Source organism: Eleutherodactylus coqui, chromosome 13, assembly GCF_035609145.1.
Source record: "Eleutherodactylus coqui strain aEleCoq1 chromosome 13, aEleCoq1.hap1, whole genome shotgun sequence".
Taxonomy (NCBI): Eukaryota; Metazoa; Chordata; class Amphibia; order Anura; family Eleutherodactylidae; genus Eleutherodactylus; species Eleutherodactylus coqui.
In genome coordinates this window covers 73105869-73126161 of record NC_089849.1, presented here as the reverse complement: position 1 = coordinate 73126161, position 20293 = coordinate 73105869, and the positions used below count along the sequence as shown (strand labels likewise).

Here is a 20293-nt window from a genome sequence, read left to right as displayed (position 1 = left end):
TTACAGTCATGTTTGGGGATGTGATAGGGAGTTGGGTAATGTATTTTTATACTCACCTGCTCTTTGGATCCAGCGGTGTCCACCTCTGAAGTTTGTGCTGGCACTGCAAGTCCGACTCTATTCACAATGAGAGCATGCATGGGACTTTGAAAAGAGTCAGATTTGCAGTGGCGGCGTGATCTTCAGAGAAGGACACCGCTGGATCCAAGGGCAGGTGAGTACAAAGAAATACCTCACTTGGCTCCCTGTCCCATCCCCTAACAGGGCCATAGCTTTGTTTCTAGTGCTGTTGGGATGTGACTGGCTCCCTTTAAAGTCGGACAACCCCTTTAATAAGTTTTTGATCTTTAAGTTTAGTTGTAGTGTAAGAGAATTGAGTCATTGTAAAGCTATTTGCCTTGCCAGGAAATAAATGTTTTCATGTGGTTAGTGTAGATCCCCTGTAGATACTGACTTACATATCAAGCCCTAGCTCCTCACTGGAGGGTCGCTTTAAATATTATTAAACATAGTGTTATAATTTTGACACAAAAAACACACAAAAATATGATCTATTTAACGGTTTATTTGAAAAACAACAAAAATTGATGATTTCCATAAAAATTCTTCTTTTACAGACATAAATATAAAGATGTATTAGACATCAAGCAGGATAATCTGTCAGTCAGGAGGAGTTCAGTTCTTTCTCTCCCTCTGGGTTCTTGCTCTGGATCTTTTGTTGTCCATCTTCTGGGCTTTGGGTAACATTGATAGAAATAGGCCTTTCTTCAGCAGCGGGCAGCGCCAGTCTAGGAGCCTGAAGGCGGAGCTGGCCATCCTTGGACAGGGAGCACAGGATGTCCTCGGGGTTGACGTCCTGCGGGAGCTCAGCTTCTCTTCTCCACTCTCTATACTCGTGGAAATAGCCGCCATTCTCTGAAGACTTCTTGTCATGTTTTCCGTAGACAATGAGTCTCCTGCCTTCTGTTTTCACTGTCAGCTCCTCAGGAGTAAAGCCTCTGACTTCTAGGGTGAGATCAAAGTTGTCTTTCCCCTCCTTGTCTGTGGTGGAAGTGTTTCGGTCAGAGTCCACAGAACTCCTGTTCAGATGGTCTCTCTGCTCCATGTCCCGGGCCAGAAGCTGGTTGACACAGTTCATTCTTCTCTCCATGCTCTTCATCATGTGCATCATGTCATCTTCCAGCAGGTCAGCCATGAGTCGTGTACCTGACCGGGGACTGAGGGCGGCCTCCCTGCAGACACACAGAGGGCTGTATGATGGCTGCAGGAGTCTCACAGGAAACATCTTGAGTTGATGTTGCTGAAGCTTCTTGTCTTGGTTGAGTTGGAGACAATGTCTCAGCGTTTGCTTTCTTGCTGCTCAGTTCTGCAGGCCGTCCCAGCTCAGCTTCTTATATACTCATTGCTGTGTGTTCTGGTGTCTTCCTGACACTTCCATGTGCTCTCCGTATATGGAGTGTAAGGGAGGGGACTGGCATACAAACACTGAATCATACATGAGGGCAGAGGAGGTGCCAGCAACTTCCAGCATGGACAAGAAAAGTGAGGTGGCAGGGGGGGCGAGGAGGAGAGTGACTGCTGGAGAGTTCTACATCTACATCATTTACGCTTGTGCTCGTTATGGCACTTATGTTATTATGAAGGATATACATTACAGATCTTTAAGGCAGAGCCTGGAGAGGAGAATGCAGTGTGTCAGCCAGCTTCTGGCCAGCTTCAGACCATCTGAACAGGAGTTCTGTGGACTGTGACAAACTTTTCCAACACAGTCAAAGAGGGGAAGTATAACTTTGATCTCACCCTGGATGTCAGAAGCTGTACTTCTGAGGAGCTGACAGTGAAAACAGAAGGCATAATGAATAATATGTTTAATGATATTTAAGTCGACCCTCCAGTGAAGAGTTCAGGCGTGATATGTAAGACAGTACCTACATCTACACTAAACACATGAATACTCCTTTTCCCTGGTAAGGCAAAGCTTACAATGCCTAAATTCTCTTACACTACACCGAAATCTAAAAATGAAAAACGTCCTAAATGGGTTGTCGCACTTTAAAGGGGACCTGTCACGTCCCAACGGCACCATAAACAAACACATGGTCCTGTTAACCTCGTTTTTCCATTTTTGTTTTTTCCTCTCGCCTTTTAAAAAAATCTTAGCCCTTGTATTTATCCATCGGCATAGCTGTATGAGCTATTTGCGGGACAAATTGTATTTTTCAAAAAGTACTATTTAATGTACCATATAATGGTAGCGCTTCCTGGAGGCGGGGATTTTCTAATCCCTGACCAGCAGAGATGCCTGAAGACAACTGCTGGGGACCGGGGAGAAGATGCGGCGGAGCTAATAGCGCTTCTTAGGTGATGTATATGGGTTTTTTTCGAGGTAGGGGTTATATTTCAAGCCCTTACCTGAAAATTCTTGAAGGTGGTGCTACAAAGCTGCGCGACTTTGTAGCACCACAAATGACTTTATAACAATACAAAATCGCAATATCACTGTGAGAAAACGCAGCGATATCGCATGGATCACCATTTTCTTGTGGCGATTTTGCGTCACCCATGTGAAACAAGCCTTAAGGAGAATTTATATTATCCCCAATTATGTCATTCTTCATTGGGGTTTCCTACATAAATACAGTAGAAAAGAAGGAATTTAGTAAATTGGCCTTTTCCTCATCCACCTCCTCGATTACATCACATTCAGTTTTAAGATTCTAATTAGGTAATTGAAAGATTTCTTGGGTTATTTTTACTTTCTTTGGTAATGATTTCCTCTCTTTCAGTCTGTACTTTCTTTATCTGCCTTTTAAGCCACGCATATAAACAATGTTTGGAACGCCTCGTCACTACATTATTACTTTGGTCATTTAGATGTTGACTATTATTTTTTGCATCATTACAGTTACATAAACTATGTTGGTTTTCTCCTGTTTCTAACTTGTTTATCCCATTAAGTATATGTCTGTCACAGGACCTATTTAAGATGATAAATCCCCATATCCACCCATGGCAGCCTTAGAGATGTCCACTTTGTATATGTATATTTTTTTATCAGTTACTTCTTCTAAAACAACATAAGTGCCATAACGAGCACAAGCGTGAATGATGTAGAACTCTCTAGCAGTCACTTTACTCCTTGCCCCCACCCCTGCCACTTCACTTTTCTTGTCCATGCTGGAAGTTGCTGGCACCTCCTCTGCCCTCATGTATGATTCAGTGTTTGTATGCCAGTCCCCTCCCTTACACTCCATATACGGAGAGCACATGGAAGTGTCAGGAAGACACCAGAACACACAGCAATGAGTATATAAGAAGCTGAGCTGGGACAGCCTGCAGAACTGAGCAGCAAGAAAGCAGACGCTGAGACATTGCCTCCAACTCAACCAAGACAAGAAGCTTCAGCAACATCAACTCAAGATGTTTCCTGTGAGACTCCTGCAGCCATCATACAGCCCTCTGTGTGTCTGCAGGGAGGCTGCCCTCAGTCCCCGGTCAGGTACACGACTCATGGCTGACCTGCTGGAAGATGACATGATGCACATGATGAAGAGCCTGGAGAGAAGAATGAACTGTGTCAACCAGCTTCTGGCCCGGGACATGGAGCAGAGAGACCATCTGAACAGGAGTTCTGTGGACTCTGACAGAAACACTTCCACCATAGACAAGGAGGGGAAGGAGAACTTTGATCTCACCCTGGAAGTCAGAGGCTTTACTCCTGAGGAGCTGACAGTGAAAACAGAAGGCAGGAGACTCATTGTCTCCGGAAAACATGACAAGAAGAAGACTTCAGAGAATGGTGGCTATTTCCACGAGTATAGAGAGTGGAGAAGAGAAGCTGAGCTCCCGCAGGACGTCAGCCCCGAGGACATCCTGTGCTCCCTGTCCAAGGATGGCCAGCTCCGCTTTCAGGCTCCCAGACTGGCGCTGCCCGCTGCTAAAGAAAGGCCTATTTCTATCAATGTTACCCAAAGCCCAGAAGATGGACAACAAAACCACCTGGAGATCCAGAGCAACAACCCAGAGGGAGAGAAAGAACTGAACTCCTCATGAATGCATGTGGACAGTTAATTTTTAATGTAAATTATAATGCGTTATTTTGCAATCAGATTTTTTATTTTTTTTTCCAATAAACAGTTAAACATTTTATTTTGTCTTTATTGTTGGATTGATAAAAAAATAGATTTTTTTTAGACCATCAGAGTTAAAAGCTGCCACTATAAAGTGCTATTACTTAAAGGGATTACGACAAATTAAAAAGTCATCCCATATGCAAAAGATAAGGAATAACTTTGTGATCGCTGGGGTCCAATTTTCAAGACCTCTACCACGTGGTAACATAGTATGTTAGGCTGAAAGAAGACAATGTCCATCTAGCTCAGCCTGTTTTCCCTCTCCACCTTGGCTATCCAGAGGAAGGCAAAAAAAATAGTGAGGCAGAAGTCAATTTAGCCCATTTGGGGGGAAAAATTGCTTCACGACTCCATAATGGCAGTCAGAATAATTCCTGATTCAACGTCTGAAAGTTCCTACCTGACTGCAACACCCGATTCAAAAACCCTGCTGGTTATTTAATGTCTCTATCGTGTAATATCATAGCGCTCTAGAAAGACATCTAGTCCTTCTTAAACTCCTCCATTGATTTTGCCATCACCACTTCCTCAGGCAGAGAGTTCTACAGTCTCATTGCTTTTACAGTAAAGAACCCCTTTCAGTGTTGGTGATGAAACCTGCTTTCTTCAAGACATAGTGGATGTCATCTTGTTACCGTCGCAGTCCTGGGTATAAACAGATCATGGACGAGATCCTTGTATCGTCCCCTCATGTATTTATACATAGTTATTTCCTGCATATTTGCCCCGGCCCATTTTCTTTAATGGCCTAATGCGGTGCATAATATGCGCCAAAATAGGGCACGCTGCATATTTTTTCACGAGATCAAATACTGAGTGAAAAAGTACGCTCACGTGAACCAACCCATTGACATCAATGGGTTGTAATAGCTGTGTATTACACACCCACAAACTGCGCTTGTGATACGCTGAGCAAATATGATTGTGTGAAGGAGTCCTAATTGTTGGTTCAGGGTGTAGAGGTGGCACCTGAACCAATGATGAGAAAGGGGTGTGACCCAGACTACTTCACATTAGGCAGTGTAGTTAACCTGTTGTCACGTTTAGTGGCCCAGAGTTAGTGGGGCCCCTCCAGAATGTTCTATGTTTGTCTCGTGTCAATGTCTTGTTTGTGGAGTACAAACCGTGGGAGCCGCTCCCCTGGAGCAGGAGCCGGCAGATGGATCTCCGACAGTCAGCCTATCTGACAGACATGCTGCGATTTGCCGAGCCGCGAGCGGAGAATCACAATGATTCTCCGCTCGTGGACAGGGCGGCTGCGTTCTCCATAGCAATGCTATGGAGAGCTTTCACTGCGTTCCTCGCGGCCGGATTATCACCGCGGGGAACGCAATGCAAACTCGCCCGTGGACAGGCAGCCTAATTTATGTGTATTGTAGGAGAGTAGAAAGCAATTTGTGTTTTGGATGTTTGCAGCCATGAATGGGTTAATGTCTGGAAATGTATCATTTTGTCCTGTATGCATTATAAAAGAAGGGTCACATGTCTATGAGAGAAAGAGAAACAGAAGGAGAGAATCAGGAGACATGGAAGAGTCAGAGAGGTGGTCTGCTGTTCCCGCCAGGGCCTAGCACTTCAAAGAGACTACCTATGGCCTCCATTTGTAGAGAGAGTGAAAGCCCGGACATGATGGGAATGCATGGGTGTACTGCACCGATACCGCATGAATTCGGAGGAATGGAAAACCACTGCTAAGCCAGAAAAACGTATGATAGGAGAGAGAGAGAGTTTACCGGGAGAGAAATCTTACAGATAACTTAGACTGTAGATTATACAGATACGTCAAGAATCCACCCTGCTGCACCACTGCAATTTGCTTCTGTACAAAGACTATTTATTTGGATATAATTTCAAGAGTTTAAGTAAAAAAAACCCGAATCGACCATTCCCGGGTCTCGTTCCGAAAATACCCTGTGTGTGGACTACTTTATTACATCTGAGAGATCCGCAGCAGAGGACGGAACGGTGGCGTCACGAGTAACAATTAGATTACAGGTCACCACCCCTGTGATCTCCCCCAGCAGTGCTGTGATCGAGTCCTGAGCTACCCCTAGGGGAGGAGATACTAGAGTCCCGTAACAAGGTTTTTCTCTACGCTGATGACTCCTCGGCTATGGGCCCGCTCCTCGGACTCTGCACACAGATCACTGTCCTAACAGAGCTTAACTTAAAAAGCAAACAAGGAGCAACATCTGAGGATCGGTAGGTACAATTATGGCGCTTTTACACGGGACGACAATTGGCTAAATGACAGCACAAGCGCTGACATCACCACTAAGCTCGTTAGTGCTTGTGCATAGCGTTTAGACAGACTCGACAGACATTGGCGCTGGATCACAGGCTTTTTGCTTAGCGCTTCACCTTCTATGTGAAGTGCTGAGCGGGGAGCATTTACACGGAAGGAGAAGCTAACGATAATGACTTGTGAACAAATGGTGTGAGATCCTTGAATGATTATTGCTCAAATTTGTTCGTTTGAATGAATTTTAAGCAAAAATTGTGAAGTGTAAATGGGCCATAAGGTTAGCATCACACGAGTGTATGAGCACTTGGGCGCATAGTAGTGCAGCATTTTTACAGAATGAGCAATGCTTTATTTGCATGCACATCGGTGTACCTAAGTGTATTTTTTCTGTGCCCGTGTGATGCCAGCCTAAGGCCTCTTTCACAGGCGTTGTGATTTTTGGCTGCATCACGGTTGAAAATCGCATGAACGGGAGAAAGTGATAACCAAGTCACGGTTAAATCTCCTGTTTTCTCGCCTGCTCACATGGCCAGGCTGCGGCGTATATACAAGTACTATCTTTTCTGGACGTGCGTAAAAGCGGGCAGAATGTGCACCATATCTGTTCTATTTTATGGCTGGCCGATTTAACGCACCGTAAAACTGCCGATCTGAACAAATGCATTGGAATCTTATGCTTTAGATCAGGGGTGTCAAACTCATTTTTACCGAGGGCCACATCAGCCTTATGGTTGCCTTCAAAGAGCCGATTCTAATTGTAACAGAGTAACAGTAAACCCCACAGTGGCCCGATTGGTAATAAGGTCCTCCATAGTGGCCAGTGGCGCACACCATTCTGCGCATACACACACACCATTCTGCGCATACACCCGCACACCATTCTGCGCATACACCCGCACACCATTCTGCGCATACACCTGCTCACCATTCTGCGCATACACACACCCCATTCTGCGCATACACCCGCACACCATTCTGCGCATACACCCGCACACCATTCTGCGCATACACCCGCACACCATTCTGCGCATACACCCGCACACCATTCTGCGCATACACCTGCACACCATTCTGTGCATACGCCCGCACACCATTCTGCGCATACACCCGCACACCATTCTGCGCATACACCCGCACACCATTCTGCGCATAAACCCGCACACCATTCTGCGCATACACACGCACAGACGCATTCAGCGCATACACACGCACAGACGCATTCAGTGCATACACACGCACAGACGCATTCAGCGCATACACACGCACAGACGCATTCTGCGCATACACCCGCACACTATTCTGCGCATACGCCCGCACACCATTCTGCACATACACACGCACAGCATTCTGCGCATACACACGCACAGACGCATTCTGCGCATACACACGCACAGACGCATTCTGCGCATACACACGCACACCATTCTGCGCATACACACGCACACCATTCTGCGCATACACACACACACCATTCTACGCATATACGTACAGACACACACACACACATATATAGACACAAACACAGATATATACAGACACACACACACACATATATATATATATATATATATACACAGACACACACACATATATAAATAAATATATATATATATACATATATATATATACAGACACACATACACACATATATACACTACCGTTCAAAAGTTTGGGGTCACCCAAACAATTTTGTGTTTTCCATGAAAAGTCACACTTATTCACCACCATGCGTTGTGAAATGAATAGAAAATAGAGTCAAGACATTGACAAGGTTAGAAATAATGATTTGTATTTGAAATAACATTGTTTTTACATCAAACTTTGCTTTCGTCAAAGAATCCTCCTTTTGCAGCAATTACAGCATTGCACACCTTTGACATTCTAGCTGTTAATTTGTTGAGGTAAGCTTGTGAAATTGCACCCCACGCTTCTAGAAGCATCTCCCACAAGTTGGATTGGTTGGATGGGCACTTCTGGCGTACCATACGGTCAAGCTGCTCCCACAACAGCTCAATGGGGTTCAGATCTGGTGACTGCGCTGGCCACTCCATTACCGATAGAATACCAGCTGCCTGCTTCTGCTGTAAATAGTTCTTGCACAATTTGGAGGTGTGTTTAGGGTCATTGTCCTGTTGTAGGATGAAATTGGTTCCAATCAAGCGCTGTCCACTGGGTATGGCATGGCGTTGCAAAATGGAGTGATAGCCTTCCTTATTCAGAATCCCTTTTACCCTGTACAAATCTCCCACCTTACCAGCACCAAAGCAACCCCAGACCATCACATTACCTCCACCATGCTTAACAGATGGCGTCAGGCATTCTTCCAGCATCTTTTCATTTGTTCTGCGTCTCACAAACGTTCTTCTTTGTGATCCAAACACCTCAAACTTGGATTCATCCGTCCACAACACTTTTTTCCAGTCTTCCTCTGTCCAATGTCTGTGTTCTTTTGCCCATCTTAATCTTTTTCTTTTATTGGCCAGTCTCAGATATGGCTTTTTCTTTGCCACTCTGCCCTGAAGCCCAAAATCCCGCAGCCGCCTCTTCACTGTAGATGTTGACACTGGTGTTTTGCGGGTACTATTTAATGAAGATGCCAGTTGGGTACCTGTGAGGCGTCTGTTTCTCAAACTAGAGACTCTAATGTGCTTATCTTCTTGCTTAGTTGTGCAACGCGGCCTCCCACTTCTTTTTCTACTCTGGTTAGAGCCTGTTTGTGCTGTCCTCTGAAGGGAGTAGTACACACCGTTGTAGGAAATCTTCAATTTCTTAGCAATTTCTCGCATGGAATAGCCTTCATTTCTAAGAACAAGAATAGACTGTCGAGTTTCAGATGAAAGTTCTCTTTTTCTGGCCATTTTGAGCGTTTAATTGACCCCACAAATGTGATGCTCCAGAAACTCAATCTGCTCACAGGAAGGTCAGTTTTGTAGCTTCTGTAACGAGCTAGACTGTTTTCAGATGTGTGAACATGATTGCACAAGGGTTTTCTAATCATCAATTAGCCTTCTGAGCCAATGAGCAAACACATTGTACCATTAGAACACTGGAATGATAGATGCTGGAAATGGGCCTCTATTCACCTTTGTAGATATTGCACAAAAAACCAGGCATTTGCAGCTAGAATAGTCATTTACCACATTAGCAATGTATAGAGTGCATTTGTTTAAAGTTAGGACTAGTTTAAAGTTATCTTCATTGAAAAGTACAGTGCTTTTCCATCAAAAATAAGGACATTTCAATGTGACCCCAAACTTTTGAACGGTAGTGTATATATATATATATATATATATATATATATACACACACGCATATATATATATACAGACACACACACATATATATATATACAAACACACACACATATATATATATATACAGACACACACACATATATATATATATATATATACAGACACACACACACATATATATATATATATATATATATATATATATATACACAGACAGACAGACACACACACACACATATATATATACACACAGACACACACACACATATATATATATATATATATATATATATATATATATATACATACACACACATATATACAGACACACACACACATACATATACGGATCTCAGTGCTGTAGAGCTGGCTGCCTATTTCAAAAAGAAAATTGATGACATCCGTCAGGAAATAACTTTCCAATCCCAGACTTGCCCTGACCCTAGTCTTGTCAGCACTGCATCTAGCTCCTGCTCACTGTCTGTACTCAGACCAGCGACAGAGGAAGAAGTCTCCAAACTGCTCTTCTCTGCTCGCCCCACCACCTGCGCTAGCGACCCTTTCCCCTCACACCTCCTCCGATCCCTCTCCCCAGTGGTCATCTCCCATCTCACCACTATATTCAACCTCTCTCTGACCTCTGGCATCTTTCCCTCTTCTTTCAAACACGCCATCATATCCCCACTCCAAGAAGCCGACTCTTGACGCGACTGACGTTGCCAATTACCGACCCATCTCAAACCTCCCCTTTATCTCCAAACTACTAGAACGGCTGGTTTATTCCCTCCTTGTAAGCTATCTATCAGAGAACTCTCTCCTCGACCCCCTACAGTCTGGCTTCCGACCCCAACACTCGACAGAAACTGCCCTTACAAGGGTATCAAACGACCTACTGACAGCCAAATCGAGGGGCGACTATTCCCTACTGATCCTCCTCAACCTCTCCGCAGCATTTGACACTGTCGACCACAAACTCCTCCTCAGTATGCTTCGCTCCATCGGCCTAAAGGACACTGCTCTTTCCTGGTTCTCCTCCTACCTATCTGACCGCTCCTTCAGTGTCTCCTTTGCTGGTTCTACCTCTCCTTCCCCTTGCTGTTGGGGTCCCGCAAGGCTCGGTCCTCAGCCCCCTCCTTTTCTCTATTTACACAGCCCCTGTTGGACAAACCATCAGGAGATTTGGCCTCCAATACCACCTGTATGCTGATGACACCCAGCTATACACCTCTTCCTGTGACATCTCTGCACCTTTTCTCCAAAACATCACCAACTCTCTGTCTGCTGTCTCTAACACCATGTCCTCTCTCTACCTAAAACTAAACCTCTCTAGAACTGACTTATTGGTGTTTCCTCCTTCCACTAACCGACCTCATCCTGACATCTCCATCTCAGTGTGTGGCGCCACCATAACTCCCAAACAACATGCCCGCTGCCTTGGGGTCATATTCGACTCCGATCTCTCATTTACCCTATACATCCAATCTGTGGCCCGAACCTGTCAGCTGAACCTCAAGAACATCGCAAGAATCCTTTCTTTTCTCACCATAGACACGCTGAAAACGCTTACTGTCGCCCTCATCCACTCTCAGCTCGATTATTGCAGATCGGCCTCCCCTGCACCAGACTCTACCCTCTCCAATCCATCCTGAATGTGGCAGCCAGGCTCATATTCCTGTCCAGCCGCTACTCGGACACCTCTGCCCTGTGCCAGTCACTGCACTGGCTGCCCGTTAAATACAGAATTCAATTTAAACTCACTACCCTAATCCACAAAGCCCTCCACAGTGCAGTGCCCCCCTATATTGCCTCCCTCATCTCAATCCATCACCCAGCCCGGGCTCTCCGCTCGGCAAACGAAACTAGACTGCACACCCCTCTAATTCGAACTTCTCACTCCCGCCTCCAAGACTTCTCCAGAGCAGCACCAGTCCTCTGGAACGCACTACCAAAGGATACCCGGGCAATCCAGGACTCGAAAAACTTCAGGCGTGCTCTAAAAACGCACCTCTTCGGGGGCGGAGCCTGGCCGGAGATGTAGATAGTCGCATCTCAGAGTAGCTCCTGCAAGATCCGACATTCCCATCCTGTCAACGGGACCCAGAGACGCCGAAAGGCAATCAAAAAGCAGCGGAGACACAGTAGCAAGCTCCGGAGACAGAACAGACAGCAGCAGAGTTAATGATGCGAGGCAAGGAGCGGGGGAAGGCAGATGAAGCCGGCGGCAGGCAGAAGCAACATGGCGCCGGAGGGAGGGAGCCGAGAACGCTCATACCGCGGCCCAGCACAAACAGTGCAGACACAGCACGTAAACTGGCGAGGTATGCCAGGGAGGAGGGGGGCAGAAAACAGGACTCCATAAGCCCTAAACAACAGAGCCCACAGAGAAGCACACAAACGGAGGGAGCAGGAGGGGAGGAAGAAACTGCAGACACAGTACATGCAGAAAGTGACAAGGACAAGGAAAAACAAAATAGTCTACATGCTGTACAAGATCATGCTGGAAATAAGCAGGAAGTCACAAGTCAGGCAGACAACCCCAACTACAAAAATAAAGGTGCAAACAGTGTCAATCCAGACGAACACTACACAGAAGACAGCATGAATAATGCAAGCAGCCCAGGCATATGCACGCACAGCGAAAATCACGCAGACACCTCAGAAAGCACTATACGAGACACCTCCCAAAGTGCAGAAGATGCCGCCAAAAAAGATCAAAGGCAGGAGGACGAAAGGTGCGCCAGGGAGCCTACGTTGAAAGAAATATTCAGCGAAATCACTAAAGGCAACGCATCACTGAACAACCTTAATATGCAGATGGGGGCGATGCAAAGTAATGTAAACCTGCTACGGCAAGATATGAGGAAAATATCAGAGCGTCTGACAGAAACTGAACAACGTATAAGCGACGTAGAAGACGCAATACAGCCGATGCAGCGAGACGTGGAAAAAAATCTGCATGACATACAATATCTACAGAACAAGGTAGACGACCTAGAAAATAGGTCAAGAAGGAACAACGTGCGGATTGTGGGCCTCCCAGAAAAGACGGAAGGAAGAAACCCTGCAGAATTTTTTGAAACATGGCTGCCCAAACTGTTCGGAAGAAACACTCTAACTGCAATGTTTGCAGTCGAAAGAGCCCACCGTGTACCGACACGACCCCTCCCCCTGGGGGCTCCAGCCAGACCGATACTCATCAAAGTACTGCATTACAGAGACCGTGATACCATACTCCAAAAGGCCCGCGAAAAGGGTGAAATCCAATATAATGGCGTGAAAGTCTCCTTCTATCCAGATTTCTCCACGGAAATACAAAAGAAGCGAGCAACATTTGTAGAAATAAAAAGACGACTGCGAAACCTACAAGTGCCCTACTGGATGCTGTACCCGGCTAAACTGAGAGTGGCGGCGCTGGGCACGACACAATTCTTTGAAAACCCAAAAGATGCAGGTGCCTGGATAGATCAAAATGAAGAACAGATTCGGAGGGGAAGATCGCCGCGCAAGACACCATGAAGAGGCTGCACCTAAAGAAACGTTCATGCAAAGGGAACCGAAAATTTCTGAAAGGAGCTCCTGGGACGACAGGATGCATCGCGTAGGAGAATGGAGGACTGGTACCCCGATCCGATGAGACAACGGATCAGTGAGTTACATGTTGGGGGTGTCTGTTGTTTGGTCTCTCTCTCGCATATTAGGGGAATATTAGATAAGATACAGTTAAAAGGGATAAGGTTAAACGATAGAAAAATGATTCAGGGTGGGATAAGGGGAAGAAATGTCAACGTAAATGTACAAATGATAAATGTGTTGCAAATAACGAAAATATGTATAGTAAATGTGGATAAATGTCTGTACTGGGGGATGTGGGGGACCAAACCAAAATGTTACTGGAGAAGCCCTATGCGGAGAACAAACAGTAATACACATACACATATACGGGGCGACACGGGCGAGACACAAATACAGAGATGGGGACCCTCCCAGTGCGACTCACTCATAAAAACAAAAAGGGGTGGAGGCGCCCAGAAAATAATAACCCTGCGGAAAACAAAAAACAAGGAAAATGGGTAGTAGGATAAGGGTCGTATCGTGGAACGTGAGAGGTATGAGTGACCAGACAAAACGATCAGCAGTACTGCAAGTCATCAAGGAACAAGGCCCGGCTATTATATGCTTGCAGGAAACACATTTATCAAAAGAAAATACGGACACGTTCAAAATAGGGGGGATGGGTCAGAGCTTCCACTCCACACACACGAGGTACTCCAGGGGGGTCAGCATAGTGGTACACAGAAATATACCGTTTAAATGTCTCTCACGAAAAATTGACCCAGAAGGCCGCTTTATATGCCTACACTGCAGAATCTACAACTACACATGCATTATAGCTTCAGTATATATCCCGCCACCATATAATAACATGATAATGAGGCAAGTTATAGGATTCATAACAGATAAACCGGACATTCCAGTCCTTATCATAGGCGACTTTAATTCGGTCATTAACCCTGCACAGGACAGACTAAGGGCAGGAAACGCAAACGAAGAAAGGAACCTGACACCACTAGGTAAACTAATAAACGAGATATCATTGATAGACATATGGAGAACACGGCACCCCACAAACAAACAATACTCCTGCTACTCATCCACATACCAATGCTTATCTAGAATAGACCTAGCGGTAGGGAATATTCAGATATATAGAGATATAACCTCGATAGAATATCTACCAAGAGTTGTTTCTGACCACTCCATCCTACGTCTGGACATACAGCACAGTAACACTGTGAGTCATTCCCAAAAAAGATGGAATCTGAACTCGCACTGGCTAAACATATTAAACAAGGAAATAGTGAAAAAAACACTAGAGGAATACTTCATATTAAATAAGGATACCACAAGTATGACGATTTGCTGGGAGGCCATGAAGGCATATATGAGGGGGGTATACATACAGCAAATCACACAGGCAAAAAAAGGACATAGAGAAAGAGGGCAAAAAATACGAGACAAACTAAAAGAATCAGAAGAAAATTACATAAAAGAGAAAACTATAACAACACTCAACCTATGGAAACAGGCCCAAGAGGCCCTTAATAAATACGTCCTAGAAACGGCAGCCACTAAAAATGGGTTCAGGAAACAGACATATTATGAGGAGGGAGAAAAAACGGGACATATGCTGGCAGTTATAGCCCGAGCACAAACTAGCCCCACATACATCATTGAACTAAAAGACGCACAAGGCGAGATAGTCAGGGACGCAACATCCATAAGAGAGATTGCACGGGAATTTTACTCCTCTCTGTATTCCTCGAAACTGGAAAAAACGGTAGAACAAATCGAGGAATACTTGGCGGATATAAGAACACATAAATTGACGGAGGAACAGAGAGAGTTTCTAGATGCACCAATAGACTTGGAGGAGATGCAAGAGGCAGTAAAAGATATGCAAAATAACAAGGCCCCAGGGGAGGATGGTCTCCCAATAGAATTTTACAAACAACATGCAGACACTTTATTACCACAACTCCTGGAGACATGGGCGGGGGCGGAAAAGGAAGGGGAACTACCACAAACAATGCGAAAAGCAAAAATAATAATTCTGTTAAAACCAGAAAAGGACCCCCTGTTGATGGACTCGTATAGGCCGATATCGCTGTTAAACGCGGATGTCAAAATTATAGCAAAAGTTTTAGCCAAGCGGCTATCACAAGTGGCATCCACCCTGGTGCATCCAGACCAGAGTGGGTTTATACCAGCAAGATCAACGGCAACGAACATCCGTAGAGTATTTCTAAACCTACAAATACCCGTAGATAATACCGGAGACAGAATCATATGCTCACTGGACGCGGCCAGGGCGTTTGATAGCGTTGAGTGGCAATACCTGTGGAAGGTACTAGAAAAAATGGGCTGTGGCCCAATATTTGTGAGACGAGTAAAACTCCTATATGCTAGAGCGGAGGCGGATGTGTCCATCAACGGGGGGTCATCAGAAACATTCCCACTACATAGAGGGACAAGGCAGGGATGCCCACTATCGCCACTCCTGTTTGCACTTGCAATAGAGCCCCTAGCATGCAAAATTCGGTCACACCAGGAAATAGTGGGATTCATAAGAGGAAACATGGAGGAGAAAATCGCTTTGTATGCAGACGACATGTTATTATTTTTAGGGGACAGGGAAAAATCTTTAGAAACCACGATGCAAACAATAAAAGAATTTGGAGCCTTCTCAGGACTCGCTATCAATTGGACCAAATCCGAAATACTATCAATAGACACCCCAGACATGCAAGTTGCCAACAGAGAATTAACCCTGAAATGCACCCCAACAATTAAATATCTGGGAGTTAAAATTACGAAAGAGGTCAGTGAGTACGGGAAAATAAACCTGGAACCACTTATGGAAAAATGGAAACAAAAACTTCACATATGGAAAAAACTACCCATGACAATCATAGGAAGAGTGAATCTTATAAAAATGATATGGATGCCCCAATTACTGTATCTAATACACAACTCCCCACACTGGATAACACAAAAAATTTTCCACAAGGCCAAGGGACTGTTTAGAGAACTCATATGGGGAGGGAAGACACCTAGGATAAAATTAGAACTGCTATACAATTCAAAAGAAAAGGGAGGATTAGCCTTGCCCAATCCGTTCTCGTACTTCATGGCCTCCCAGCTGCAGCATCTCAGGGGATGGGAGACAGAAGAAACACACGACGCTAGTTTCAGAATCCTTAAAAATCTCTTTAACGGATCACATTTGTTTGAAACCCTGGAACGTGGAGCGTTTAAAAAAAACGGTCAAAGTGCCCCCACGCTATTATTGATACATAAAATATGGTGGAAGACCAGAAACATGCTTGATATAAAAAACTGCACACAACATACCCCCATATGGAATAACCCGCACCTGCCAGAAATCAACAAGCTAAAAGGATTCCAAGGGTGGAAAGACAGGGGAGTTAGGAGAATGGATCAGATACTGGAGGGGGGGGAACTAAAAACCTTCGAGCAGTTAAGGCAAAACCACGACATCCCCAATAGTGACTTTTACAAATATCTGCAACTTAGACACGCTATACAAGCGGAAAAAAACACGGCGGAAATAACAATGGCAATAAATATAGTAGCGGACATAATAGGAAAAGCCACCACCACAGCGGGGAAAATATCTGTACTATATTCCCATATACAGGACACGGTCAATGCACACAACCCGTTATCAACAAGAGCAAAATGGGAGGCAGACATAGGGCCCATTGAGGAGTCGCACTGGGAGGAAATCCTACAAATGACACCCAAGCTATCTCTGAGCGAATCACACAGAGTCTCACAAATATTTCTAATACACAGAGTGTACCGCACCCCGGCCTTCTTACACAATATAGGAATAAGAACCTCTCCGATATGTGTAAGGTGCAAAACCCACACGGCGGACCTAATCCACATGCTATGGCGATGTCCGAAATTGCACAGATATTGGATGGGAATAAGAAATGCAATTAACGCGGCATTTGGCATACGTATGGACTTTACACCATACGTGTGCATTCTGGGATACATACAGGATCTAACATTAGATGATCATGAAAAACTAGCGGTAGCCAGACTATTGTATATAGCCAGAAAAACAATAGCCCAGCGCTGGTTGGACGAAGAACCACCCACGCTGGGAGAATTCAAAAATAAGGTCAACCAAATTTTACCGTGGGAAAGGAGTATTTACACTAAGCGTAAGACCAGTCAAAAATATCAGGACATATGGCTGAGATGGATACACGCCCAGAGCAGTAATGTTGGACCAAATACATAGGGAGTGGTGAGCCGTGTGGGGAGGCACCAGTAAACCGGGGATTTACTAAGACATAACAACGTATGTAATGGATATATATAAAGTTTATTGGGAAATGTAGAACAAATTACAGACTCGATATACAATAAAATAAAGTGGTAAGGAGTAATAGGGAAAAGTTAAGAAAGGAGGGATTGGAGAGAGAGAGACCGGGCAACGGGCAAAAGAAATATGACCCCCCCTCGAATGCAACAAAAAATCTAACCCTGAATCAATAAAAGAAAACAGCAAGAAGATAAGCAACACGAAGACCAAAGAAGAAAACAAATATACGTTACAAGAACTGTTATTATTGTTTACGACACAACACTGTGTTCATTCAGAGACAGTTTACCCAAAGAACAGAACGTTGAGAGAGAGATCTTAGGGGGGATGGGGGAGGGAGGGGGGTGAGGGGAAGGGGGTGGGTGAGAGGGGGAGGGGGAGGGAGGGAAGGGAAACCAAAGATTTGTTAAAAAAAATGTTTTAAAATATGCAAAAGGTGAAAAAGTTTAATAAAAAATACTTTAATTAAAAAAAACAAAAACGCACCTCTTCAGGGAGGCATACCGCATTCTCTAAACAAACTCCTCTATACGCTGCCTGATAACATGCTCCGTGACCTACTGACTGCAATCCCTGCTAGCTGTCATAAACCGCTCCTGCAGTCATACCGATTCTGCCAAATATCTGACCATTGTCTGCGTATAGAATCCCTCACTCTCCACCTCGCCATACCGTGCACATCTCCAGCCATTTTACCTTCTGTAACACCCTATTGTATTATGTAAGCTCGTTGGAGCAGGACCCTCACCCCTATTGTTTCCACCAATTGATTACTATGTAACCGTGGTTCTGTAATTTTTTGTACTTTTGTCTTTCTGTATTCCCCCTGTCTATGTAAGCGCTGCGGAATATGTTGGCGCTATACAAATAAAGATTATTATTATTATATATACACAGACACACACACACGCATATATATATATATATATATATATATATATATATATATATATATATATATTATATACAGACACACACACGCATATATATATATATATATATATATATATATATATATATATACACACACACAGACACACACACAACGGATCCCACCCAGCAGCTGCTCCTCCTCAGCGTCGCTCTCCTCGCTGCAGAGATCATGTTCTCTGCAGTCATCTTCCCTCCTCCGCGGCCGTTGTCAGTCTGCTATCGGCACTCCTCTATTACTGTCTGCACTAGACAGAACAAGCCGAGAGAAGATCGCCTACTGACAGCAGCATGGAGGAGTGAGGGAACTTACTGCACAGCCGGCGGGCCACAGAAAATGAGGTGGCGGGACGGATTCGTCCCGCGGGCCTTGTGTTTCACACCTGTGCCATAGTGTACTTTGTCACAGTTATAGACTAAAATGTATATACTTTAATGGAAAATTAAACTTAAAAACATGAATGGGCTAACACACATGCGTATCGCATGGACGAACAAAACAACCACACAAAAACACAAAGGTCGCCTCTTCCTTATCTCAGGAAACTTATGGAGGCTAGAAAAATCAGTATTGATAAAGGACTCCTAATGTTATGTCCTCTATTTTTTATTTATATCACATAGGAGGTAGGAGGAAGGCTCTATCTGCTGTAGGGCGCCTGTAAGTATAATGCCCCCCGCAGAATATTTTAGGTAGGGAACCTCTTCCTAACAAAAATTCGCCCCTCTGTGATTACAATATAGCGCTTAGCGCATGACGAGATGGTTCAAATAGGAGAAACTCCAAGAGAACTAGACCCTTATGCGCAAGAATTACGGCGCAGACCAGGGTTATTCAATTGCAGTATGCTCGACTCTGCTCAACGCGTTTCCCCACACGAATGTGGTTCATCAGGAGCACATATATTTCGAAGAGAGAATAATAAATCAGGATGATAACTGATTCTGCTTTTTGTTGTTTTTTCGTGATGAATAGATATTTTAAAATATTAGAAGAGGGTGGCTTGGGAAAGCGCAATTTATGTGCTCGATCATATATAGACTGGATCACAGCATCTGATTTATTCAGGACAATTTCGAGCACTAAATCGCCATGGCGTGTCTCTATAGCCAGGTTCTTGGGAAATCCACACAATGGATAGCTATAGTGAAAAATAACAGTACAGCTAGGGCTGAATGCGATTCACCACAAAAAGCCCACAAGTAGATCTTGCCCAGAACTAGGTATTGATTGCCGCAGGCAAAAGAAGCTGTTGCAGAGATAAATGCAACAGCCCCAAAAAGGCTAATAAGCCCTAGAGATTTTTTTGATGATTATTTGGTGTATTAGCTGCAGATGGTGCAGCCAATTTCAGGAGTCAGCAGCTCATGAACAGCAAATAGTTCTATCATAAAACCCAGTGAGGGTATTAGAGGAGCTATCTAATAGAGCCTGCAAATACATGTCAGATATCTAATTCGCCAAAGTATCCCTAAAAGCACCCAAGAATAGAAAAACAAATAAATAAAAGGATAAACTCCTGTGGCTCACCATCAGAGCCACAGGCTTTATCCTTTTATTTATTTGTTTTTCTATTATTGGGTGCTTTTAGGGATACTTTGGCGAATTAGATATCTGACATCTATTTGCAGGCTCTATTAGATAGCTCCTCTAATACCCTCACTGGGTTTTATGATAGAACTATTTGCTGTTCATGAGCTGCTGACTCCTGAAATTGGCTGCACCATCTGCAGTTAATACACCAAATAAGGGTCAAAAAAATCTCTAGGGCTTATTAGCCTTTTTGGGGCTGTTGCATTTACCTCTGCA

The 20293-nt window shown here is 44.4% G+C and overlaps 2 protein-coding genes across 2 annotated transcripts; one reads left to right on the top strand and one right to left on the bottom strand.

Moving 5' to 3' along the window:
- Positions 1–550: 550 nt before the first annotated feature.
- LOC136587653 (heat shock protein 30C-like) lies at positions 551–1431 on the bottom strand. Its single transcript, XM_066586365.1, has one exon. The coding sequence runs from the start codon at positions 1283–1285 to the stop codon at positions 665–667; it is 621 nt and encodes a 206-aa protein (XP_066442462.1). The 5' UTR covers positions 1286–1431; the 3' UTR covers positions 551–664.
- Positions 1432–3312: 1881 nt separating this feature from the next.
- LOC136587759 (heat shock protein 30C-like) lies at positions 3313–4059 on the top strand. The gene has a single exon (XM_066586518.1). The coding sequence runs from the start codon at positions 3421–3423 to the stop codon at positions 4051–4053; it is 633 nt and encodes a 210-aa protein (XP_066442615.1). The 5' UTR covers positions 3313–3420; the 3' UTR covers positions 4054–4059.
- The last annotated feature ends 16234 nt before the right edge of the window (positions 4060–20293 follow it).

Coding starts and splice junctions, on each gene's coding strand:
- LOC136587653 (XM_066586365.1), bottom strand. CDS start 1,285: ATGTTTCCTGTGAGACTCCTGCAGCCATCATACAGCCCTCTGTGTGTC.
- LOC136587759 (XM_066586518.1), top strand. CDS start 3,421: ATGTTTCCTGTGAGACTCCTGCAGCCATCATACAGCCCTCTGTGTGTC.